Source organism: Microtus oregoni, unplaced genomic scaffold (assembly GCF_018167655.1).
Source record: "Microtus oregoni isolate MIOR12 unplaced genomic scaffold, Mior012 000007F_ref0000211, whole genome shotgun sequence".
NCBI lineage: Eukaryota > Metazoa > Chordata > Mammalia > Rodentia > Cricetidae > Microtus > Microtus oregoni.
The window spans coordinates 13,846,626-13,866,142 of NW_024543066.1; the positions used below are offsets into that span (position 1 = coordinate 13,846,626).

Here is a 19,517-nt window from a genome sequence, read left to right on the forward strand (position 1 = left end):
GCTGTTCAAGAGGACAACATCAAGAGAACATTATGATCCTTAACACACGGGTGGCCGATTTCATAAAACACACACACACACACACCATCTACACTATAGTTGGACTGACTGTACAGCACCTAACAACCACAAACATGAGTTGGCAAAATAAAAACAGAACAAACAAATGAAAGATCATCAAAGGATAAGCATTTGGCTGCATGCGGTGGTGCGTGCCTTTAATTTCAGCACTTGGAAGGCAGAGGCAGGAGGCTACTACCTATGAGTCTGAGGTCAGCTCGATCAAAAAATAGAAGTACTTTGCTTCCAAAACAAGTGATTCTACTATATTAGGAGGGGATGATAACATAGTTTATTTCCACATAAGAACACAAAGAATATTCCAAATAATCACATAATTTCAAGAAAGATTTTTGCAAAAATATTTTTGTAATAAGTCACCTCAATGCCTTAAATTCTGGAAATGTTACCTTGTACATTAATATTACCTTAAACTGAAAAATTCTAAAATATCCATACCTTCTATTTCTCATTTACATAGCTGAAAAATCTTTCTCAATATCCTTCATGATAAGCGCTGCTATTGATAACTTTACTCCGTAGAATCTCACTTTGGTGATTTTTTACACTTTTACCGACAAGACACATACATATACACACACAGACCACACACACTCTCTCTTTTCTAATGGCTTGTACTGGACACCAAAGAGTTACATTTGGTCAGACCCAGATTGAACAGAGTGGAGTTTAGGTTAATACAGAGAAAGGCGTGCTCGGGATGCGTCGTCCTTTGGATTTCCTGAAGCATCAGGTGGATGGTAAAAACTTCAAAGAGCTTCTTATTACTCCTGAAAAAGAGAAGTTTTATTACTTAGTTATTTATAAACTCGAGAGAACTTATGCAATGGAGAAAATGGCTGATTACTGGACTTGGATGATAAGAAAAGCAGCCCCAAGTAGAAAAATATTACAGGCCAGGAGAAAATAGTTTATATCCTGAAACTGAACCTACTCACTAATAGAGAGTAACTACTAAGAACAAGGAACTTCCCCTCCCCATAGCTAGACAGAACCGGTTTTCCTAAGGAGCTAAAGTGGCGATATACCACTTTCCAACCCCTCTCTCTAATTGACAGTCAGGCTCAGTGTGGTGGTGCACACCTTTAATCCCTGCACTCTGAGGCAGAGGCAGGCGGATCTATCCAGGATAGCCAGGGCTACATAAAGAGAGCCTATCTCACAAAATAAGAGGAAGATAAGAAGCATTCAGTAATCACGTCAATCATAATCCTATCTTCAATGTAAGATAGGCATCCACCTATTTTCTTTTCTCATCTGGGTATATTTGCCTCAAGAGAAATGATCAGATAGTCCAGCCTTGAAGACAAGGGGTTTTCCTGGAGCTCCCTGACCAATCAGCGAGCTCCAGGTTTAGTGAGAGACCCTGTCTCAAAACCAGAAGAGGAAAATCCCTAACACCAACCTTGAGCTTCCACATCCGTACACACACACGTTCTTTTGATTGTTTTGCCAAAATGCATACTTCAGTGTGTTAATAAGGAATTACAAAATGCACTTTTATTATCACTTTGGTTTTTTTCACCTGTCATATATAAAATATCAGTGTGCAGTGATTTGTTCTGATACTATCACTTGATTCATAAACTTGTTCTTAGTGGAAGAACATTTACCTGCCATGCAGTTACACCTGGGTTCAGAGCCATAAAAACCAAAATCGACCCCCAATATACAAATAACCCCCCTCCTGACAGCTCAAATAATACCTCATTCTTGGATTCGCATGCTATCCCTGGAATTTAAAGTTTTCTTAGATGAACGAAAACAATTGAAAAACTACTATATTTTCAAAGATTATATTAAATCTGTGTGTGTGTGTGTGTGTGTGTTCGTGCATGCGTTTGGGTGCGTGTGTTGTATGGTACGGGCATGTGTGAGCGGGTCTGGAGGATGTCCGGCATCCTATCTATTATTCTCTGATTTATTTATGTTAAACAAGGTCACATACTGAACCTGGAGTCTTGCTGGTGGCCACCAAGTCCCAGTGATCCTCCTGCCTCCATCCCCTACAGTACCAGGCTCTCAGGTGCACGCAGTCACACTAGCTTTTTATGTGAGTACTGGGGATTTGAACTCAGGTCCTCATGCTTATACAGTAACTACTCTTACCTGGTTAGCACTGGCCCAGCCCCAGTATTTTGTCACTGATAAACATTAATACTACGATTCTTAAATCTCTACCTCTGTAGACTAGAAATAATAAATTAAAACAAAGCAATAATCAAGTTGAACTGATTTTAGATCAAGACTGAAACAGCAGTCCTAATAGTGATCGCAATATGATTATCAATTAAAAATGTTACAAAAGATATTCTTACTTGATTTTTGAAAGCTTCTGTAGGATAATACTGAGCTTTTCCAGGATGTGAAGATCAAGCTTAGGGGTTCGGAGCAGCACAGAACAAGTACGAAAAAATAAAGAGTTGCTACAGGCTTCCAGGAAAGGCTGCAAGGACTCTGTAAAACAAGTCACCAGGCTGTACTGTTAGGAAGCAGAAAGGAAGATTTTACATAGCACAACCGGAACTCTGTGAGAAGTGCACCAATACCAGAACTCTGTGAGAAGGGCATCGACACCAGAACTCTGTGAGAAGTGTATCAACACCAGAACTCTGTGAGAAGGGCATCGACACCAGAACTCTGTGAGAAGGGCATCAACACCAGAACTCTGTGAGAAGGGCATCAACACCAGAACTCTGTGAGAAGGGCATCAACACCAGAACTCTGTGAGAAGGGCATCAACACCAGAACTCTGTGAGAAGGGCATCGACACCAGAACTCTGTGAGAAGGGCATCAACACCAGAACTCTGTGAGAAGGGCATCAACACCACTTGGGCTCTCACTCTTTCATCCTTAAACTTTGGGGCAGATCATCTTTTGGAAGGTGAAAGCACGCAGGGCTCTTGGTGTCATGCGAGCGGGTTATTATCTAACACAAAGCACCACTGAAAGAAGAGCGGACAGCGTTCCTTCAATAAGCTTCTGACCGGAAGCACAGTCTAGGTGACTGCAAGTAAGAAGTTCCACTGAAGCAGTCAATTGTTTTCTTTAAAACCCCCAATAACAATTTTGAGTATTAGACCGGAAAGAACCCTTTGAGCATAAAGGCTAAAGAGAGACAGGTTCATGACGGGTTGAAAACCTACGGATAAAAACGTTAAGGGATCATCGTGGAAAAGCAGGCAGAAAGGCTGTAAGGACCAGAGCACCAGGAGTTGGCTGTGAGACTGTGGTTCCTGGGCTGTCAGCAGCTGAGGTCTCAGCGACATGACTGCCTCAGCATGGGCTGAACACAGACAACAACAGACATACTAATGCGGAACGGGGAGAGGCCATGAGGCTTCCGCCGTGCACAGGAACTTCCAGCAGCTAAGAGTCGGAGAGTGGGGGAAACAGCCTTCTCCAGGGAAGAGCACAGCAACCGGCTCAATACCAAATGGTCAGCCCTGAGGACATATTGCATACAAGTAACATTATACAGACTGAGCAGGTTGTATTCGTGCATTTAGGTGTATGTGTGTGTCTATTTACATACATATGTATATAACAACAATTAATGAAAAACTGGTACTGGATTTGAAAGGGAACAAGGAAGGGAACATAGGAGGGTTTGGAAGGAGAAAAGAGATGGGGGCACAATGTAATTAGAATCTCAAAAAATAAAGTATTTTTTTTAATTTAATTGTTCACATAAAATGATTTTATTTGAAAACAAAGTTGAAAAACTAAAAATTGAAATTGAAAAAATTAAAATACTCAAAAAACTGTGCCTCTAAGAACTATCCAAAGGTAAGAAGCTGTATTTCACTTGCTATGTTTATTACAGGATAATATATGAAGATACTGTTAGCGCAACAGTAACTGATACTGGCTAGTTAAGGAAGGTTGGGAGAAAATGAAACAAAAAAAAAATCACACAAGTCAAATTGTGGCCTTGAAAACAATTCACTCTTCAGTGAAAAGCCTCTGCAAATGGCTTTTTTTTCTAAATGCAAGTAAAGTTATTTCCCATAAAAGATATAAAACTATGATAGCCTTGCATTCATCTTGGTTTTTAAATCCACAAACACAACTTGAAAGGCTTATGTGTTACTATCTTGAGACTGTACTCAGTTTTAAATTGTGCTTTTATTGTTTGAATTCCTGTAGGAAGCAGTTCTTCGTAAATACTACTCAACTTAGTGTATATTATTCTTTAAATATGAATTTTAGCTGTTCAATCAACAGAGTAAAGTAGGAGGGGTAAAGCCATCATAATTATAAAATTTCTGAGAATTCCTGAGATATTGATTTATTGTCCCTGAGTCTCAGAGAGCAACATGCCAGGAATTTGAACACCCTGAGAAACTTGTGCAGAGACTGTGGAAATCAGTGGAAATCCCCCCAAGACTGAAAACAGAACCACCCTGTCATCTGTCTACAGGACCAGACCAGCACACCACAGAGCTATCTGTGCATCCATGCCTAGAGCTATCCTATGACAGTAGCCAGGAAACAGAAGCAGCCCTGATGTCCATCGATAAATGAATTAATAAAGAAAATGCAATAAACAGTCTAGATGACCCAGAGACCTAGGATTGAACCAAATATGACCGGAGGGGGAAAAATATCAATGTAATGATGTCTAGCAATATTCTGCTACACACACAAATTGGTGCCTAGCCCAATTGTCATCAGAGAGGCTTCATCCAGCAACTGATAGAAACAGGTGAAGACCCACAGCCAAACATTAGGTAGAACTCAGGAAATTCTGCGGAAGAGGGAGATAAATGATTATAGGAGCCAGAGGGGTCAAGGACACCACAAGAAAACTCACAGAATCAACTAATCTGGGCTCACAGGGGCTCACAGAGACTGAACCGACAAGCAGAGAGGCTGCATGGGACTGACTTAGGCCCTTTGCATAGATGTTACAGTTGTGTAGCTCGGTCTCCTGTGGGACTCCTAACAGTGGGAACAGGGGCTGTGGCCAACTCTTTGACTTTTGGGACTCTTCTCCTCACATTGGGCCGCCTTGCTCAGCCTTAATACATGGGGAGGTGCACAGTCTGTCTGCAACTTGATATGCTATGTCTTGTTGGTACTTACGGGAGAACTAACTTTTTCTAAACAGAAACAGAGGAAGACTGGACTAGGGGTGGGAGCAGAGGGGAGTTGGGGGTGAGACTGGGAGGAGAAGAGGGGGGGATAATTGTAATCAGGATGTAAAATAAATAAATCTTTTTCAAAAAAGAAAAAAATACTAGCCTAAGCCATTTGGCTGTTTTTTAAAAAAGAAAATGTGGTACGTAGATATACACAAGGAAATTTTACATAAAGAAAAATAAAATCATGACATTCTCAGGATACATGCAAATGGAATTATGTTATGTGAAATAAGCCAGACTCAGAGACAAATATCACACTGTTTCTCATACAAGGAACTCAAAGTTCAGATTATACACATATGCATAGCTGTATCTTCACGTCTGTATTTGCAGGACATGACTGGAGAAGGAACCACAAGAGGGGAAGAGGGGACCCTAAGGGGTGGCGGACATCGGAAGACATGTGGTAAGAGGGTACTAACGGGAGGATGGGCAGAGAGGAGGGCAACGGGGAGGAGCACACAGCAGAGTACCACACACACATTTCAAGAGGCCACAACGGAACCTCTTGTTCTATGTGCCATCCTAAATAATAACTTCTGACAACAGCCGCCATTTAAAAGCTGGTGTGTGGAGTTAACGTGTTGCGATTAGGAGGGAATGAAAACATCATTTCTTTACATACATAAAACACAAACACTCACTTGATTCTACCGTCATCTGAAGCAGACTATCGATGACATTGGACAAGAGCCCTTTACTGGATATCCTCAAGTGTCTTAGTATCACCGGAACAGCTTGGTACTCCAAAAATAAGGTCTTTCCTTCATCTGTCTTCAAGTCCAAACAAAGGGAGTCAAATGCTTGAGCTAGGTAGTCAGCTAAAAATAACACAAACAACGGCCTATGGATCAGTTATTAAATCAGAAACACAAGGTTAAACAAAAAGAACCACCGCTTTAATAAAATAAAAATGTAAAAAAATTTAAATGACAAGAAATCACAAACTAAATTTCAGCCCCTCACTTGTTTGATAGAACTCAATGGGGAAGGAGAGAGAAAAGGCAGTCCAATTACGATGGGGTAAATTCATTAGTGTTCACATTTTACTAATAAAATAATCAGTCCCATTTTCTTTTTTATACTAAGAAAAAATTGGTGATTAATATTAAATAGCACAGTAGCATATATTTCCATATTTGGTTGTAATTACTACATTTTCCCACAAGCTTAAACAGAACCATATTTGTATCTTTAAAGAAGCTTCTAAGATCATATGTCTTATTGCTGACTTCCAAATGCTTCCCTATTTGTAATTGTAACTATATACAAATTTGCTCAGTGAGTTTTAAGCAAGGATTTCTGTCTCCTAAAGAGCAAATATATCATTCAAAGCCTGGGCTAAGCTCCAGTCTACGACATGACCCCCCCCCCCCATTATTATGAACGACAGCAAGATTTTACCAAGACCAGCACTAGAATAGCACTTTGAGATCAGAGTCCTTAACCCTTTAAATGCTCCACATGTGACCGGAGAGCCACTAAATCGAGAAAAACACTAATTACAGTCAATGCACGTAAAACATCAGAGATTTCTATTACTGCGTTTGGGTCATTACATTGACTCAGCAGATGTCCCCATTATGACGTCTACAATAGTTTTACACTGCTTTTAAATATGTAAAGTTTATTTTCTAAAATGTTCCTTCAGTAGATGATTCCAAGAAATTAAAAAAAAACCATCCTGCTTGCATAACACTGAGTTTCCTTTTTTTTAAAAAAAAAATATTTCTATTTAAAGAAGACTTAACAGAGTGTCTTGGACCTATGGTGGGATCAGTCTTTCATAAAGCACACAGAGGTAAGTAGATCACTGTGAGTTCCAAGCCAGGTGGGGCAGGTGGGGCTACATAGCCAGACCCTGTCTTGGTCCCAAATAGAACGTGGTGCCAGGTATGAGATAGCTCCCTCAGTTGTTGGTTGGGGGTGGAAGGGGCTGGAGATCACTGGTCCAGGCTACTGTCATTGCTCTTAGCTGCCCCTCAGAACTAGAAGATATGACAGACCCTAAGGCTGAAGACATCACACTTCCGCAGCAGAAAGTGGAGAACGCAAGCTGGCCCCAAGGCTTCCTTGCTGGCTTTCTCAGGACTGGAAAGTGCCACTCGGGCTGCTGGAGGAGAAATATCAATCTTAAGCGCTGTGAGACTTACGAGCTACAGTACCAACCTGCCAGGCAGGCTGTGCCCACTGGAGCAACAATGGCAGGACTGTTATGCTCTCGGGAAGTCCAGTTCCCAGCTCCCATGTCGGGGGGCTCACGACCCCTGCAACTCCAGTTTCATGGGATCTGACACCTCTGGCTCTCACACAGACACATACATAAAATTAAAAATAATAAAAGTAGCTGCGAAGTGGTGGCGCACGCCTTTAATCCCAGCACTCAGGAGGCAGAGGCAGGTGGCTATCTGAGTTCAAGACCAGCCTGGTCTACAGAGTGAGTTTCAAGACAGGAGAGCCGGGACTATACAGAGAAACCCTGTCTCAAAAACCAAATAATAATAATAAAACTTTAAAATATGTAAGAAAGCATTTTGAGAAATTCTAATCTGTATCCATTTATAGTACTTTATTTTTATTTCTTAAAGAGTTTAGTTCAAAGAACACTAATACCACTTTACTTACTTTTTTTTACTTTAAGTAAAAACAACAACAACAACAACAAAACCCTCTGAAACAAACGCATATTAAGCAAAGTTGCAAGTGCTGTTCATGTGTGCCCGAGTCTCAACTCCATGTATGCATGTGTTGGCCTGTTGGTGTGCCTGCTGAGGACACTGATGTTAGGTATCTTTCCTTATTTTTGAAATTAAAATATAATTACATCATTTTCCCTTTCTCATTCCTTCCTCCACCCCTGCCTATGTACAACCTTGCTCTCAAATTCATGGCCTCGGGCCTCTTTTTCTTAAATTGTTTTGAGCCAGGGTCTCTCACTGGACTTGAATCTCGACATGCTGGCCAGAGGGGGCAGTGAGTCCAGGTGCTGCACGTGCTCAGTGCTGGGGTTAGAGATGGGCACTCTGCTGTGCCTGGCTTCCACACTGATGTAAGACTCTCAGGTCCTTTTGCCTACCCAGCAGACACGTTGGCCACCAAATCACCTCCCTGGCCAAAACTTTTTTAAAAAGCAACAATACAGATAGAATAGACAAATCCTGACCTCTTCACAGGAACAGGTTTTACAGCACTGCCCCCTACTGTATTTGAAATTACTTGCAACAGCTCACATGGTTAAGTGGATTGACTGTTGCAGGGTTGTTGAGAAAGGGTTTTCTTACTGTATAAGCTCTGCCTGGTCTGGAACATCACGTGTAGGTCAAACTAGCTTAAGTTTGCCTTAGTTCTCTTCCCTTGGCTTCCCTAGTGATAATTACACATGCTCCATCCTGCATCCTGCTTCGTGTACTTTTTTTTTTAATTTTTAATTTACAAGCTTAAAAGGTTATCCTCTATCCCCCTCCCCCAGTCTCTCTGTCTCTCTCTAATCTTACTGATCTTTTTGCTTATAGATTATGGTTTCCTATTTTGTATTTTTATAGGTTTTGTATGTGTGTGTGTGTATTTGTGTTTCTTACGTTTTTTTCTTTTTTCTTTCTTTTTTAAAATTCTGGTTAGTTTTGTCTGTTTGTTTTCTAAAATAAATAAATAAAATAAAAAAAAAAAACAAGCCATGGAGTGGGATGAGTGGGGAGGATCTTAGAGGAGGTAAGAAAGGAGAGACCACGATCAGAATATAGTATATGAAAAAATGTTTTCAATTTTTAAAAATGCGGGAAAGAGTTGTTCCTTAACAGTCACAGTAGAAAAATAGCATTTGATTATTTTTTCTAAAGTGGCTTTAACTTGTTAATATGTGGGGAGCTGAGGGATTATGTGTGAAGGTGGGTGCCTGCAGAGGCCAGAAAGTGTGCGATCCTCTGGAACTGGAGTCACAGGGCTGTGAGCTACTCAACAAGGCTGCTGGGAGTCAAACTAGTCCTCTGGTAGAGCAGCAAGTGCTCTTAACCACTGAGTACCCATAGAGTGGCCTTCGCCTTACAGAGATAAATCAAAGGCTTTCAAACATCTCAGCCACCGCATCAAAACTAGCAAGAGCTAGAATTAGCTCACTGGTTAATAGCAGAATTTGTGTTACATGGAGCATGGGAGGCAGGCTGGCATAAGATGCCTCTATGGGGGGCTGGCAGTCAGCCCTAGAATCAGTCACCACCAAAAGACGAGGCTCCCTAAAGGCTGCTTGGATCTGGCCAGTGAAAGTCCCAGGAGGAAGGCCACCAGCAACTGGAGCGGCTCCTGTGGCGGAGCACACATCCACATGTCTTGCTGGCCAGGGCTCCTGAGAGGATGACGAAAGCATCCACAGGCAAAGACGGCTCAAGGCGCAACAAACTTCTCTCAGGGCCTCTTCAGATTTGTGCTGCAGAGACCATCACTTCCCTTTGGATGCCCCATCAGGAGATCAAGGTTGGTGCCACCTAAACTGGGTTCCTGTGGCAGGAATCAGGACATCCACTTCCTTCATCTGCAGAACATCACGGGCTCTGGACATGGTGTGCATGTCCCTTTGTTTACAATGGGAAGTCAAAAACAACGCTGTATGGACCTGCCCTTGGCAGCATGATAGGCAATTCTAACTATTTTACAAAGAGAACGTGAAGCTGAAAAGGAGGGAGGGGTTTAGAAGAGGTGAGGGTGGGGCGATGGAGAAAGGGGGTGGCCGGAGGATATGATCAAGGTACGTTTTATACATGTATGAAAGTTTTAAGGAATTTTATAAATTCAAGAAAAGGATACACATACGGATGTGTTTAAAAACAGAGGAAGCTGTAAAAGCCACGAACTAGGCAGTTAACTGCACGCCTCCTGGAGCAGCACACGCCTTTTATTCATGACTACTAGCATCACCATCAATAGGTGACCCAAATATACGCCCATGGGGCTACAACTCCAATGTTGGCAAAGATGCCAACATACATACTAAAGACAGCCTCTTCAACCAATGTGCCCCAAAACTGGCCCATTTTTTCCATATCCGTATACAGAAGAATGAAATTCCATCTTTTTCTCTCATCCTGTGACAAAAATCAACTCCAAATGAAAGACCTTAATGCAAGCCCCAAAACTCAAACTGTGAGAGAAGAAGGTAGATCAAACACTTCAAGATGCAGGCATGGGCTACAACTTTTGGAAAAGGACGCCAACTGCTCAGGAAATAAGGCCAACAGCTGAGACACGCAATTTCACTACTTCAAAGGTATCTGCATAGTAAGCCTGCAAAGATTCCTATTGAATGGGAAGAACCTTCAACCGCACACCTCACAGAGGAAATCTACAAAGAACTCGACACCTCAAAAACGAAGCTACAAGGAATCAAAAAATCCAGTCGATAAATGGGCTAAAGAAAAGAACAGTCAGTTCTCAAAAAAGATGAAACCTAAGTGGCCAAAAACATGAAAAAATATTCAATTTTACTAGCCGTCAGAGAAATGCAAATTAGAACTACCAGGAGATTCCCTCCTACCCTAACCAGAATGGCAGTCCTTGAGAAAACAACCGTAGTACTTGGCAGTGGTGACACACGCCTTTAACCCCAGCACTCAGGAGGCAGAGGCAGGTGGCTCTCTGAGTTCAGGGCCAGCCTGGCCTACAGAGTGTGTTCCAGGCCAGCCAGGGATACATGGAGAAAATCTGTCCCAAAGAGCCAGAGCGGGGCGGGGAGGGATGGAACCCCTATGTACACTGCTTGTGGAAATGTAAACCAGGCTAGCCCCCGTGAAAATTAGTTTAGAGGTGTGTCAAAAAATTAAAAGTAGATCTACTCTGTGGCCCAGCTACCCGACTCCTGTGAACTTCCCCAGAGGATCCAAGTGAACACATCACAGAGACACTTGCACAGCCAAGGGTTCACTATAACACTGTTCGCAAAAGCTAAGTTACGGAGCCAACCTGGGTGTGCCCAGGAGTGGACAGAGAACGGGTGGTGGATATGCATAATGGAATTTTATTCGGTCATAAAAAAAAGGAACAAAATTGACATTTGTAGGAAGATGTATGAAACTGGAAATTACGAAATTAAGTCAGTCAGGTCTCAGAAAGACAAAGGCAGCATGTTTTCTCTTCTTTGTGGGTTTGAGATTGATGTGTACATGAAGCATGGCAGTAAAGCAGGACTGTCTGACGCACTCAAAGGACGTTACATATTGGTTTACAATGTCTTTATGGGACAGTACTATGTGCACTGAAAACATGGCAATAACCATAAAGGAGTCTCTCCAGTGGCGCTGCCTGCAATCTGGGCAGGGAGTGTCAGAAGTTAAGCTTCCCAGGGTCATCACCCACTAGGGTGGGTTAACCCTCACCCATACTCCTGTAAGTGATCCCAGTAAACTCATCGGTTCACCAATCTAAGAGAAATCATCGTTAATGTGTGTACAATGCTTTGAGCTTTTCTAAGGGAAAAAATCTTACACATTTTCATATCTCTAAACTTATCCCAGACTGACTATTACTATATCCATTACTCCAAAAGGCTTCCTCAAACCTTCCATAATTTCTCCTTCCATCAACAAGTCAAACCCCAAGCAATCATTAAAGGTTTATGTAACAGGAAGGGGAGAAGTGATGTCATTATATACTTTAGTTTTAAAAACTGCTAACGTTTCTGCCCTGCCTACATTTTCTGTCTGTCCAGGCTATACTACCGCCATTACAAGCTATTTGTATTTTTACAGTATTGAATATTGTATTAAGTATTTAAGTAATCATATTCATTGCATTGTTAGCTTCTTTCACTTGACATAATTATTTTAGACTCATTTGTGTCATGGTTATATCAGTAGTTTGTGCCTCTCATTGCTGAGCAGTATTCCGTTGCGGTTAGAACATTTGTTTCGTCCCTTCTGATGGACAAGGACTGTTTCAGGCTGGTAGGCAGCACAAACGAAGCTGCTCCAGACAAATGGCATGCAGGTGAATAGCACACACACACGCTTCCTTCCTCTTGGGAAAACACACGAGAGTAGAATGGGTGAGACGTGTTACACTTGATGTGTTACAGCGAGACATGTTTAATTTTCAGTAATCCACCCAGCTATTCTGTGTGGAATCACATGATTCCACACTGCTAGAGGCAGCAGCACGAGTTCCAGGGTGAGTCACACCGCCAGTCATTCAGTCCGTCAGTGACTCCCTATGAAGGGGCTGAGCCACGGTGTGGATTCATTCACTGCTCTTTGCTCTGTCCTGTGGGTGTGATGTGACCAGCTGCTTTGAGCTCCTGTTGTCTTGACTTCACCATCATGATGGATTTGGACCACACTTGGGCTGTAAACTGAAAGAAGCCTTTCCCCTTAAGTTGCTTTGTCAGGACATGTAACCACAGAACATCTAATGTTCATATTGATCACAGTGCGGTTGACGTTGGAAGTTCTTCAGGAATGATGACATGTGCATCTTCGCTCTTCAGGTCTTCTCTAATGAGGGTTCTGTGTAAACACTTGTCCCATTTTAACTGGGCTGCCTTCTTATGCATACATACATACAATTCACAAGTGACTTCAGTCTGTAACTCAGATTTCCACAAACACTGTGTTTTGAAAACACAAACTTTAAGGCGGGGGAGACGGCTTGGTTGGTAAAGTGCCTGCTGCTCAATCTTGAGGCCCTACAATTGGGTTCCCAGCACCCATGTTAAAAAGCCAGGAACAGCACCACGTGACTACAGTCTCATCTCCAGGAAGTATATACAGGAAGATCCCTAGGGCTTGAGGGCCCAGCCAGTCCAGCCAAACAAATTATCAGTTCAACCAGAAAGCCCATCTCCAAAACTAAGGTGGAAAGTGACTGAGGGAGCTATTCATTGTTGACCCTTGGCCTCGACATATATATACATGAACACTCATACAATTAAAAATCAAAATTTTGAATTTTTTAAATGTATTTATTTTGTATATGTAGGTGTGTGCCCACTGTGGAGGCCAGAAGAAAGTTACAGATCTCCTTGTCACTGGAGTCAGACAGTTGTGAGCCGCCTATGTGCATGCTGGGAACCAAATCCAGGTCTTCCGCCAGAGCAGCCAAGTGCTCTTCACGGCTGAGCCATCTCTCCAGCCCCCAAAATTTTTTAATTTTGACAAAGTCAAATAATCTTTTCCTAAATCAAGACTATTATGGCTGTTTAAGATGATTTTTCTTGATGTGTTGGCACACACCTATAATTCCCGTAATCGAGAGGCTTTCCATAAATCGTGAGATTGCCCTGAATTGCGTAATAAATTCAAGGTCACCCTTGGCTGCACAGAAAATCGGAAGCTAGTCTGGGTTATATGACACCCTGTATCAAATAGAAAAAAAAAAACTTCTATGCCAAATCCAAGCTTAGTAACATAACCTCCTATGTTTTCTTCCTGAAGTTTATAGTTCTAGCTTTTCCGTTTCAGTTTGCGCGCTATTTTGAGGTTTTTGTTGTATGTGAAGGCAGAAGGTTGTTTCCCACCCCTCCTGCCACCATCCACATATGACACACTTCACTCTAGGCCGTCTTCAGAAAGGACTGTCCCTGGCCATACTGAACTGTGTGGGCGACTGGCTGAAAATAAGCTGCCACAATGTCCAGGTCTGTTTCAGATGATCCACTCTATCCACTGAGTCTGGCTTTTCACCAATACCATGCTCTTTTGAAGTCATGTAGAATAAAACAAATCTGTATTTAAGGACTCTAAACCCAAAAGGTTTCTGTATGAACTTTGAAATCTGCTTATCAGTTTCTAACTAAGAACTTAACATCATTCTGATCACTAGGAAGCCACAATCACCATTTGGAAAGAATTGTCACCTTGACATTAACCTTCCTGGGCAGTGGTGGTGTGCGCCTTTAACTCTAACACTTGGGAGGCAGAGGCAGGTGGATTTCTGTGCGCTCAAGTCCAGCCTGGTCTACAGAGAGCATTCCAGAAAGCGAGGGCTACACAGACAAACCCTGTCTCAAAAAAACAAGAACAAAATCCACTAAACTTCCTGACCCATGAACAAAGTGTGTCTGCTTAGAGTGTCTACATGTTTGACCTTCGGTTTCTTCCACAGTTTTATAGTTTCAGTGTACAATCTACCTCATTTGATATCTTTTGTCTCTCACATGTTTATAAACACTTCATTATTTTTGTTGTTGTTCTAGAAACTTTCCACTGCATACTTGGTAGAACTCCCAAATAAAACCATCTGTGGTTGTAATTTTCCTGGAGGGAAACTTTGCAACTACAAATTCAACTTCTATGCAGACACTGGGACTTTCAGGTTAAGAGATTTAGTATTTTATATCTTTGAAATAATATCCCGTTTCCTCAGAAGTGTTGTGTGCTGGCTTTAACTTAGCTAGCACACTCCTCTGCTCTTTTGAGCCCTGCTAAGTCACCCTTGTTTCTGCTATCAGTGCTTTTCTTCCTTCTCTTGCTTCTCTTCCTTCTTCCTCAGCCTCACTAGAGATGAAACAGCTTAGTAGTTTTCTCCAGGAAAGAGTTTTGGTCTTCACTGATTTTTCTCTATTACTTTTCATATTTTCAAGAACTTCTGCTGAGTATAATCTTATATTTTTATTTGCTTCACTGCCCTCCCCTTTGTTCTAAAGGCATTCAGTGCCTTTGAACATTATTTTTGCCCCATCCCACAAAGTTAGGAATGGTAGAAGGAGAAAACTAATTTCCACAGACTGTCTTCTGACCTCCATGTGTGTGACATACCACATATGCTCCCCCATTAATAAAACAACAAAAATAAATTTTTAAAAAGATAAACATTACATTTTTTAATTCACTCAATGGTTCTCAACCTGTTGTGACCTTTTCAAGGGTGTCATGTATCAGATATCCTGCAAATCAGATATTTATAATATGATTTGTAACAGTAGCAAAACTACAATAACGAAGTTGCAATGAAATAATTTTATGGCTGGAAGTCACCACAACACAAAGAACTGTATTAACGGGGTTGCGACATTATGAAGGGTGAGAACCACTGCATTAGATGATGCTATGATATATCCTGATATATGACTTTGAATATTCTCCTTGATAACAGAGTAGCTTTGAGACCCTAATTTTGACTTTACTTACCTCTTGTAAATATACATATTTTTAGTGTGAGGTTATGGACTGCCTGCTAAAACAGTGTGTGTGTGTGTGTGTGTGTGTGTGTGTGTGTGTGTGTGTGTGTGAATAGAAAAGTTTCTAAATCAGGTCTGTGGCGAATTTGATTCTGGGCTAATAATGCCTTTTCAAGAGCGAGTTCCAGGGTAGAAACAGTCGTAATGATCCATGGCAGACGAGTGTGGCCACAGGAGAAACTTTATCTACAAATCCAATGGTGGCCAAATATGTTCCTACAGGCTGCCTTTCCTGTTCCCTTCTCTGGTGGACAGATGCAAAGGCGGCAAAGCGCACATAGAAACGCGATCTAAGAAAACCAACACTCTGAAAAGGTTGAAGATACTTGACTATAAAAGGATTGCTTTATTATATAATATTCTCTCATAAATGTTTAACGAACGCTACTCAGTGAGCGCTCTAGAAGCTTACCTTGAGTGACTGTTTTAAGGACAATCAGGGTTGATAAAAACCTCAGTGACAAGTTGGAGCTCTTGAAGAACGCTGCTGTCTTTGCTTTGTTCTCCACAAAATGCTCGACAGAATTATCCTGGGTTCCTTTAATGGCCACCCCTTTAAATATGTCTTCACCCAGTCTCCTCAATGTTGACGTCATAGCTGAATGCTGTTAAATATATACACAATCATCTTTTTAAATACTTGATCAAATGTAAGCACTAAAGCAAATATTTATGAAAATAGACTTGAAAATACGCAAAATTAGAATTAAAACTGTATAATTAACGTTTAAAAACCAAGTATGAACTTCTTTTCTTGAAATGTTTTCCTAAGAAACTAAGATCAGGTTAAATCTGGCATAGAGAAATGTCAAAAGAAGAGAGCTGGACTCTGAGTTCACCGCTTTCCCTGTTGGGGGCCAGGCCAACCCAGGGTTTTCTCAGAGGCCCCGACGAAAGGATGAAGTCAGCAGGAAGCTCACTAAGCAATGCTGCACAGAGGGAACAGAGGGCATCTCCAGTGCAGCACAGACTGAGCACACAGTGCCTCAGCCCCAGACCAGACCTTGCCTAGACTGCCCCTGGGCAAGGATGCAGAAGGACTTGCTTCTTCATGTTTCACTGTAACTACCCCCAAGAAGAAAATACTGCTCAGGATCATGGAGAAGTCTCACAGAATAAATTTCGACTAGAAAATGGACAAAACAGAAATAAAGGTACAGAGTAAGGTATTTCTACATGGGCTCTGATGTCTTCCACAGACTTTTCACGACTCGAACAAAAAGGAAAGCATTTCAAACTACTGAAAAGGAGAAGGCTTAAGCAAGACTTAGAAATAACTTAAAAGTTTCTATGTTGAGATCTAATTCTTCCAGCTTTTCTTACTGATGTTCATAATGCTTTTCCACATCTTCATGAGGATTTGTAAATTGATTCTAAGCTCAGCACTGATACTGCAATATGGATAACACATTTGTACACGCAAAACTAGAAACAGATATTCTGAGATTTGGGGTATCAAATGATTGGGCAGTGAGTGGCATGAACAATGCAATCAGATTTAAATGTATTGTACATAAGATTTTAGTATTCCTGAGGAAAAGTAGGTATTTTTAATAGCATGTGGAATGTTTCTATTTTCAAGTCTAAAATAATTAAAACTTGCATCATTCAAAAAATTTTTAAAGCTGAGCAGTGGTAGCATATCCTTTAATCTCAGCACTCAGAAGGCAGAGGCAGGTGGATCTCTGTGAGTTCAAGGCTAGTTTGGTCTCAAAGCAAGTTCCAGGACAACCAGAGCAGTTATACAGAGAAACCCTGTCTCAAAAATAAATAAATAAAGAAAGAAAGAAAGAAAGAAAGAAAAGGAAAATTACATAATGAAAACCAAGAAGGCACAATAATCTCAACGAAAAAAGCTGTAAAATGTGAAACAGGCTGGAGAGGTAGCCTGGCTGTTAAGAGCAATGCCTGTACTTGTACAGGACCCAGGTTTGGTTTCCAGAACCGCAGTGGCAGCTCACAGCTGTCTCTAACTCCAGCTCCAGGGAGTCAGATGCCCTCTTCTGGTCTCCATGGGCACTGCATGTAAGTCGGGCATACACACATCACACACATAAAAATTTTTAGGTTAATTCTTCAATGTGAGACAAAACCAGATCATAAGAGAGACACAAATGTTCAGGCTTCAACACACTACCCTCAACTATTGAGAGTAGAACTAGACTAAGTATTAGTGAGGCTACAAAACTTATAAATACCACCAGTTAACATGTATAAAACATCCTGGTCAACAACAGAACAACTTCAACAATACAGCCACATTAGCAAAACAAAAACAGAAAGAACTAAAACCAACTTCTAAATAACGCACACAGCAGAGAGGAAGTTCCAAGGGAATTAGCACACTAGTAAGGAGATGTAAACAAAGGGCCTGGAGAGCTGGCACAGCAGCATGAGCCTCTGCTGCTCTGCAGGACTGCAAGTCAGATCCCAGCACCTCAGCCAGACAGCTCACAACTGCTTCTTTTTTTTTTAATTGTTTTTTTAATTGAGTTATATATTTTTCTCGACTCCCTTCCTTGCCCTCCCCCTACTAGTTCCCCATGCTCCCAATTTACTCAGGAGATCTTGTCTTTTTCTACTTTCCATGTAGATTAGATCCATGTATCTAATCTCTTAGGGCCCTCTTTGTTGTTTAGCTTCTCTGGGATTGTGAGTTGTAGGCTGGTTTTTCTTTGCTTTATATTTAAAAGCCACTTATAAGTGAGTACATGTGATAACTGTCTTTCTGTGTCTGGGTTACCTCACTCAAAATAATGTTTTCTAGATCCATCCATTTGCCTCCAAATTTCAAGATGTCATTTTTTTTTCTGCTGTGTAGTACTCCACTGTGTAAATGTACCACATTTTCCTTACCCATTCTTCGGTCGAAGGGCATTTAGATTGTTTCCAGGTTCTGGCTATGACAAACAATGCTGCTATGAACATAGTTGAGCACATGTCCTTGTGATATGATTGAGCATCCTCTCTTTGGGTATATACCCAAAAGTTACAGTATTGTTGGGTCTTGAGGTAGATTGTTTCCTAATTTTCTGAAAAATCACCATAATAATATCAAAAGAGGCTGTACCAGTTTGCACTCCCACCAGCAATGCAGGAGTGTTTCCTTTACAGCATAAGTTTCATCAGTGTTTTTGATCTTGGACATTCTTACAGGTTTAAGATGGAATCTAAGAGTTGTTTTGGTTTGCATTTCTCTGATGGCAAAGGATATAAAGTATTTCCTAAAGTTTCTTTCAGCCATTTTGGATTCCTCTGTTGAGAGCTCTCTATTAAGGTCTGTACTCCATTTTTTTTATATATATATTGGATTATTTGTTCTTTTGGTGAACAATTTCTTAAGTTCTTTGTATATTTTGGAGATCAGCCCTCTGTCCAATGCAGGCTTGGTAAAGATCTTTCCCATTCTATAGGCTGTCATTTTGTCTTGTTGACCATGTCCTTTGCTATTTTATAGAAGCTTCTCAGTTTCAGGAGGTCCCATTTATTAATTGTTTCTCTCAGTGTACTCACAACTGCTTTTAATTCCAGGTCCAGGAGATTTGACACCCTCTTCTGGTATAAACCCACACATACATGCACACAAATAAAAATAAAATAAATATTTTAAAAAATGAGTGAAAATGAGAGATATCAAAATGTGTGGGATAAGGAAGATACCTCGGGTGGCCACGTGCCTGCTGTACAGCACGAGAGCCTCGGGTGGATCTCCAGCACTGGGGGCTAGCAGCGGGAGACATGGGCAGATCCCTGGGCACCAGCAGACAGCCATTCTAACCAGCCAGTGAGCTCCAGATTCAGTGAGAGGCCCTGTCTCAAAAAGGTTGAGGGCTTACAGGATCGCTCAGAGGAACATTTGTTCCACAAGCCTCATGACCTGGCCTGGGATTTACAGAAAGCTAGGAGAGAACCAAGTCCACAAAGCTGCCCTCTGACCTCCACACACATGTTGTGGCACTCACGCCCACACACATACTTTGTGCATATATTAAAAATAAATAAGGAGAGCTAGTTCCAGGACAGGCTCCAAAGCCACAGAGAAACCCTGTCTCAAAAAAATAAATAAATAAATAAATAAATAAATAAGGTAGAGTGACTGCAGGAGATACCTTATGTCTACCTGTCCTCT

At 41.4% G+C, this 19,517-nt stretch overlaps 1 protein-coding gene across 4 annotated transcripts in view; it reads right to left on the reverse strand.

Moving 5' to 3' along the window:
* Nucleotides 1-232: 232 nt before the first annotated feature.
* Nucleotides 233-19,517, reverse strand: part of Ccdc138 (coiled-coil domain containing 138) — a 47,805-nt gene continuing 28,520 nt past the window's right edge. For 3 of the 4 annotated variants that reach the window (XM_041656012.1, XM_041656013.1, XM_041656011.1), the window contains 4 exons: nucleotides 15,801-15,993; nucleotides 5,874-6,050; nucleotides 2,400-2,538; nucleotides 233-851 (listed from right to left, as the gene is read on the reverse strand). In XM_041656012.1, the coding sequence (XP_041511946.1) occupies nucleotides 686-851; nucleotides 2,400-2,538; nucleotides 5,874-6,050; nucleotides 15,801-15,993 (675 nt within the window). In that variant the 3' untranslated portion in view covers nucleotides 233-685. The remainder of the gene's footprint in view (nucleotides 852-2,399; nucleotides 2,539-5,873; nucleotides 6,051-15,800; nucleotides 15,994-19,517) is intronic. The other variant, XM_041656014.1, reaches the window with a different exon arrangement.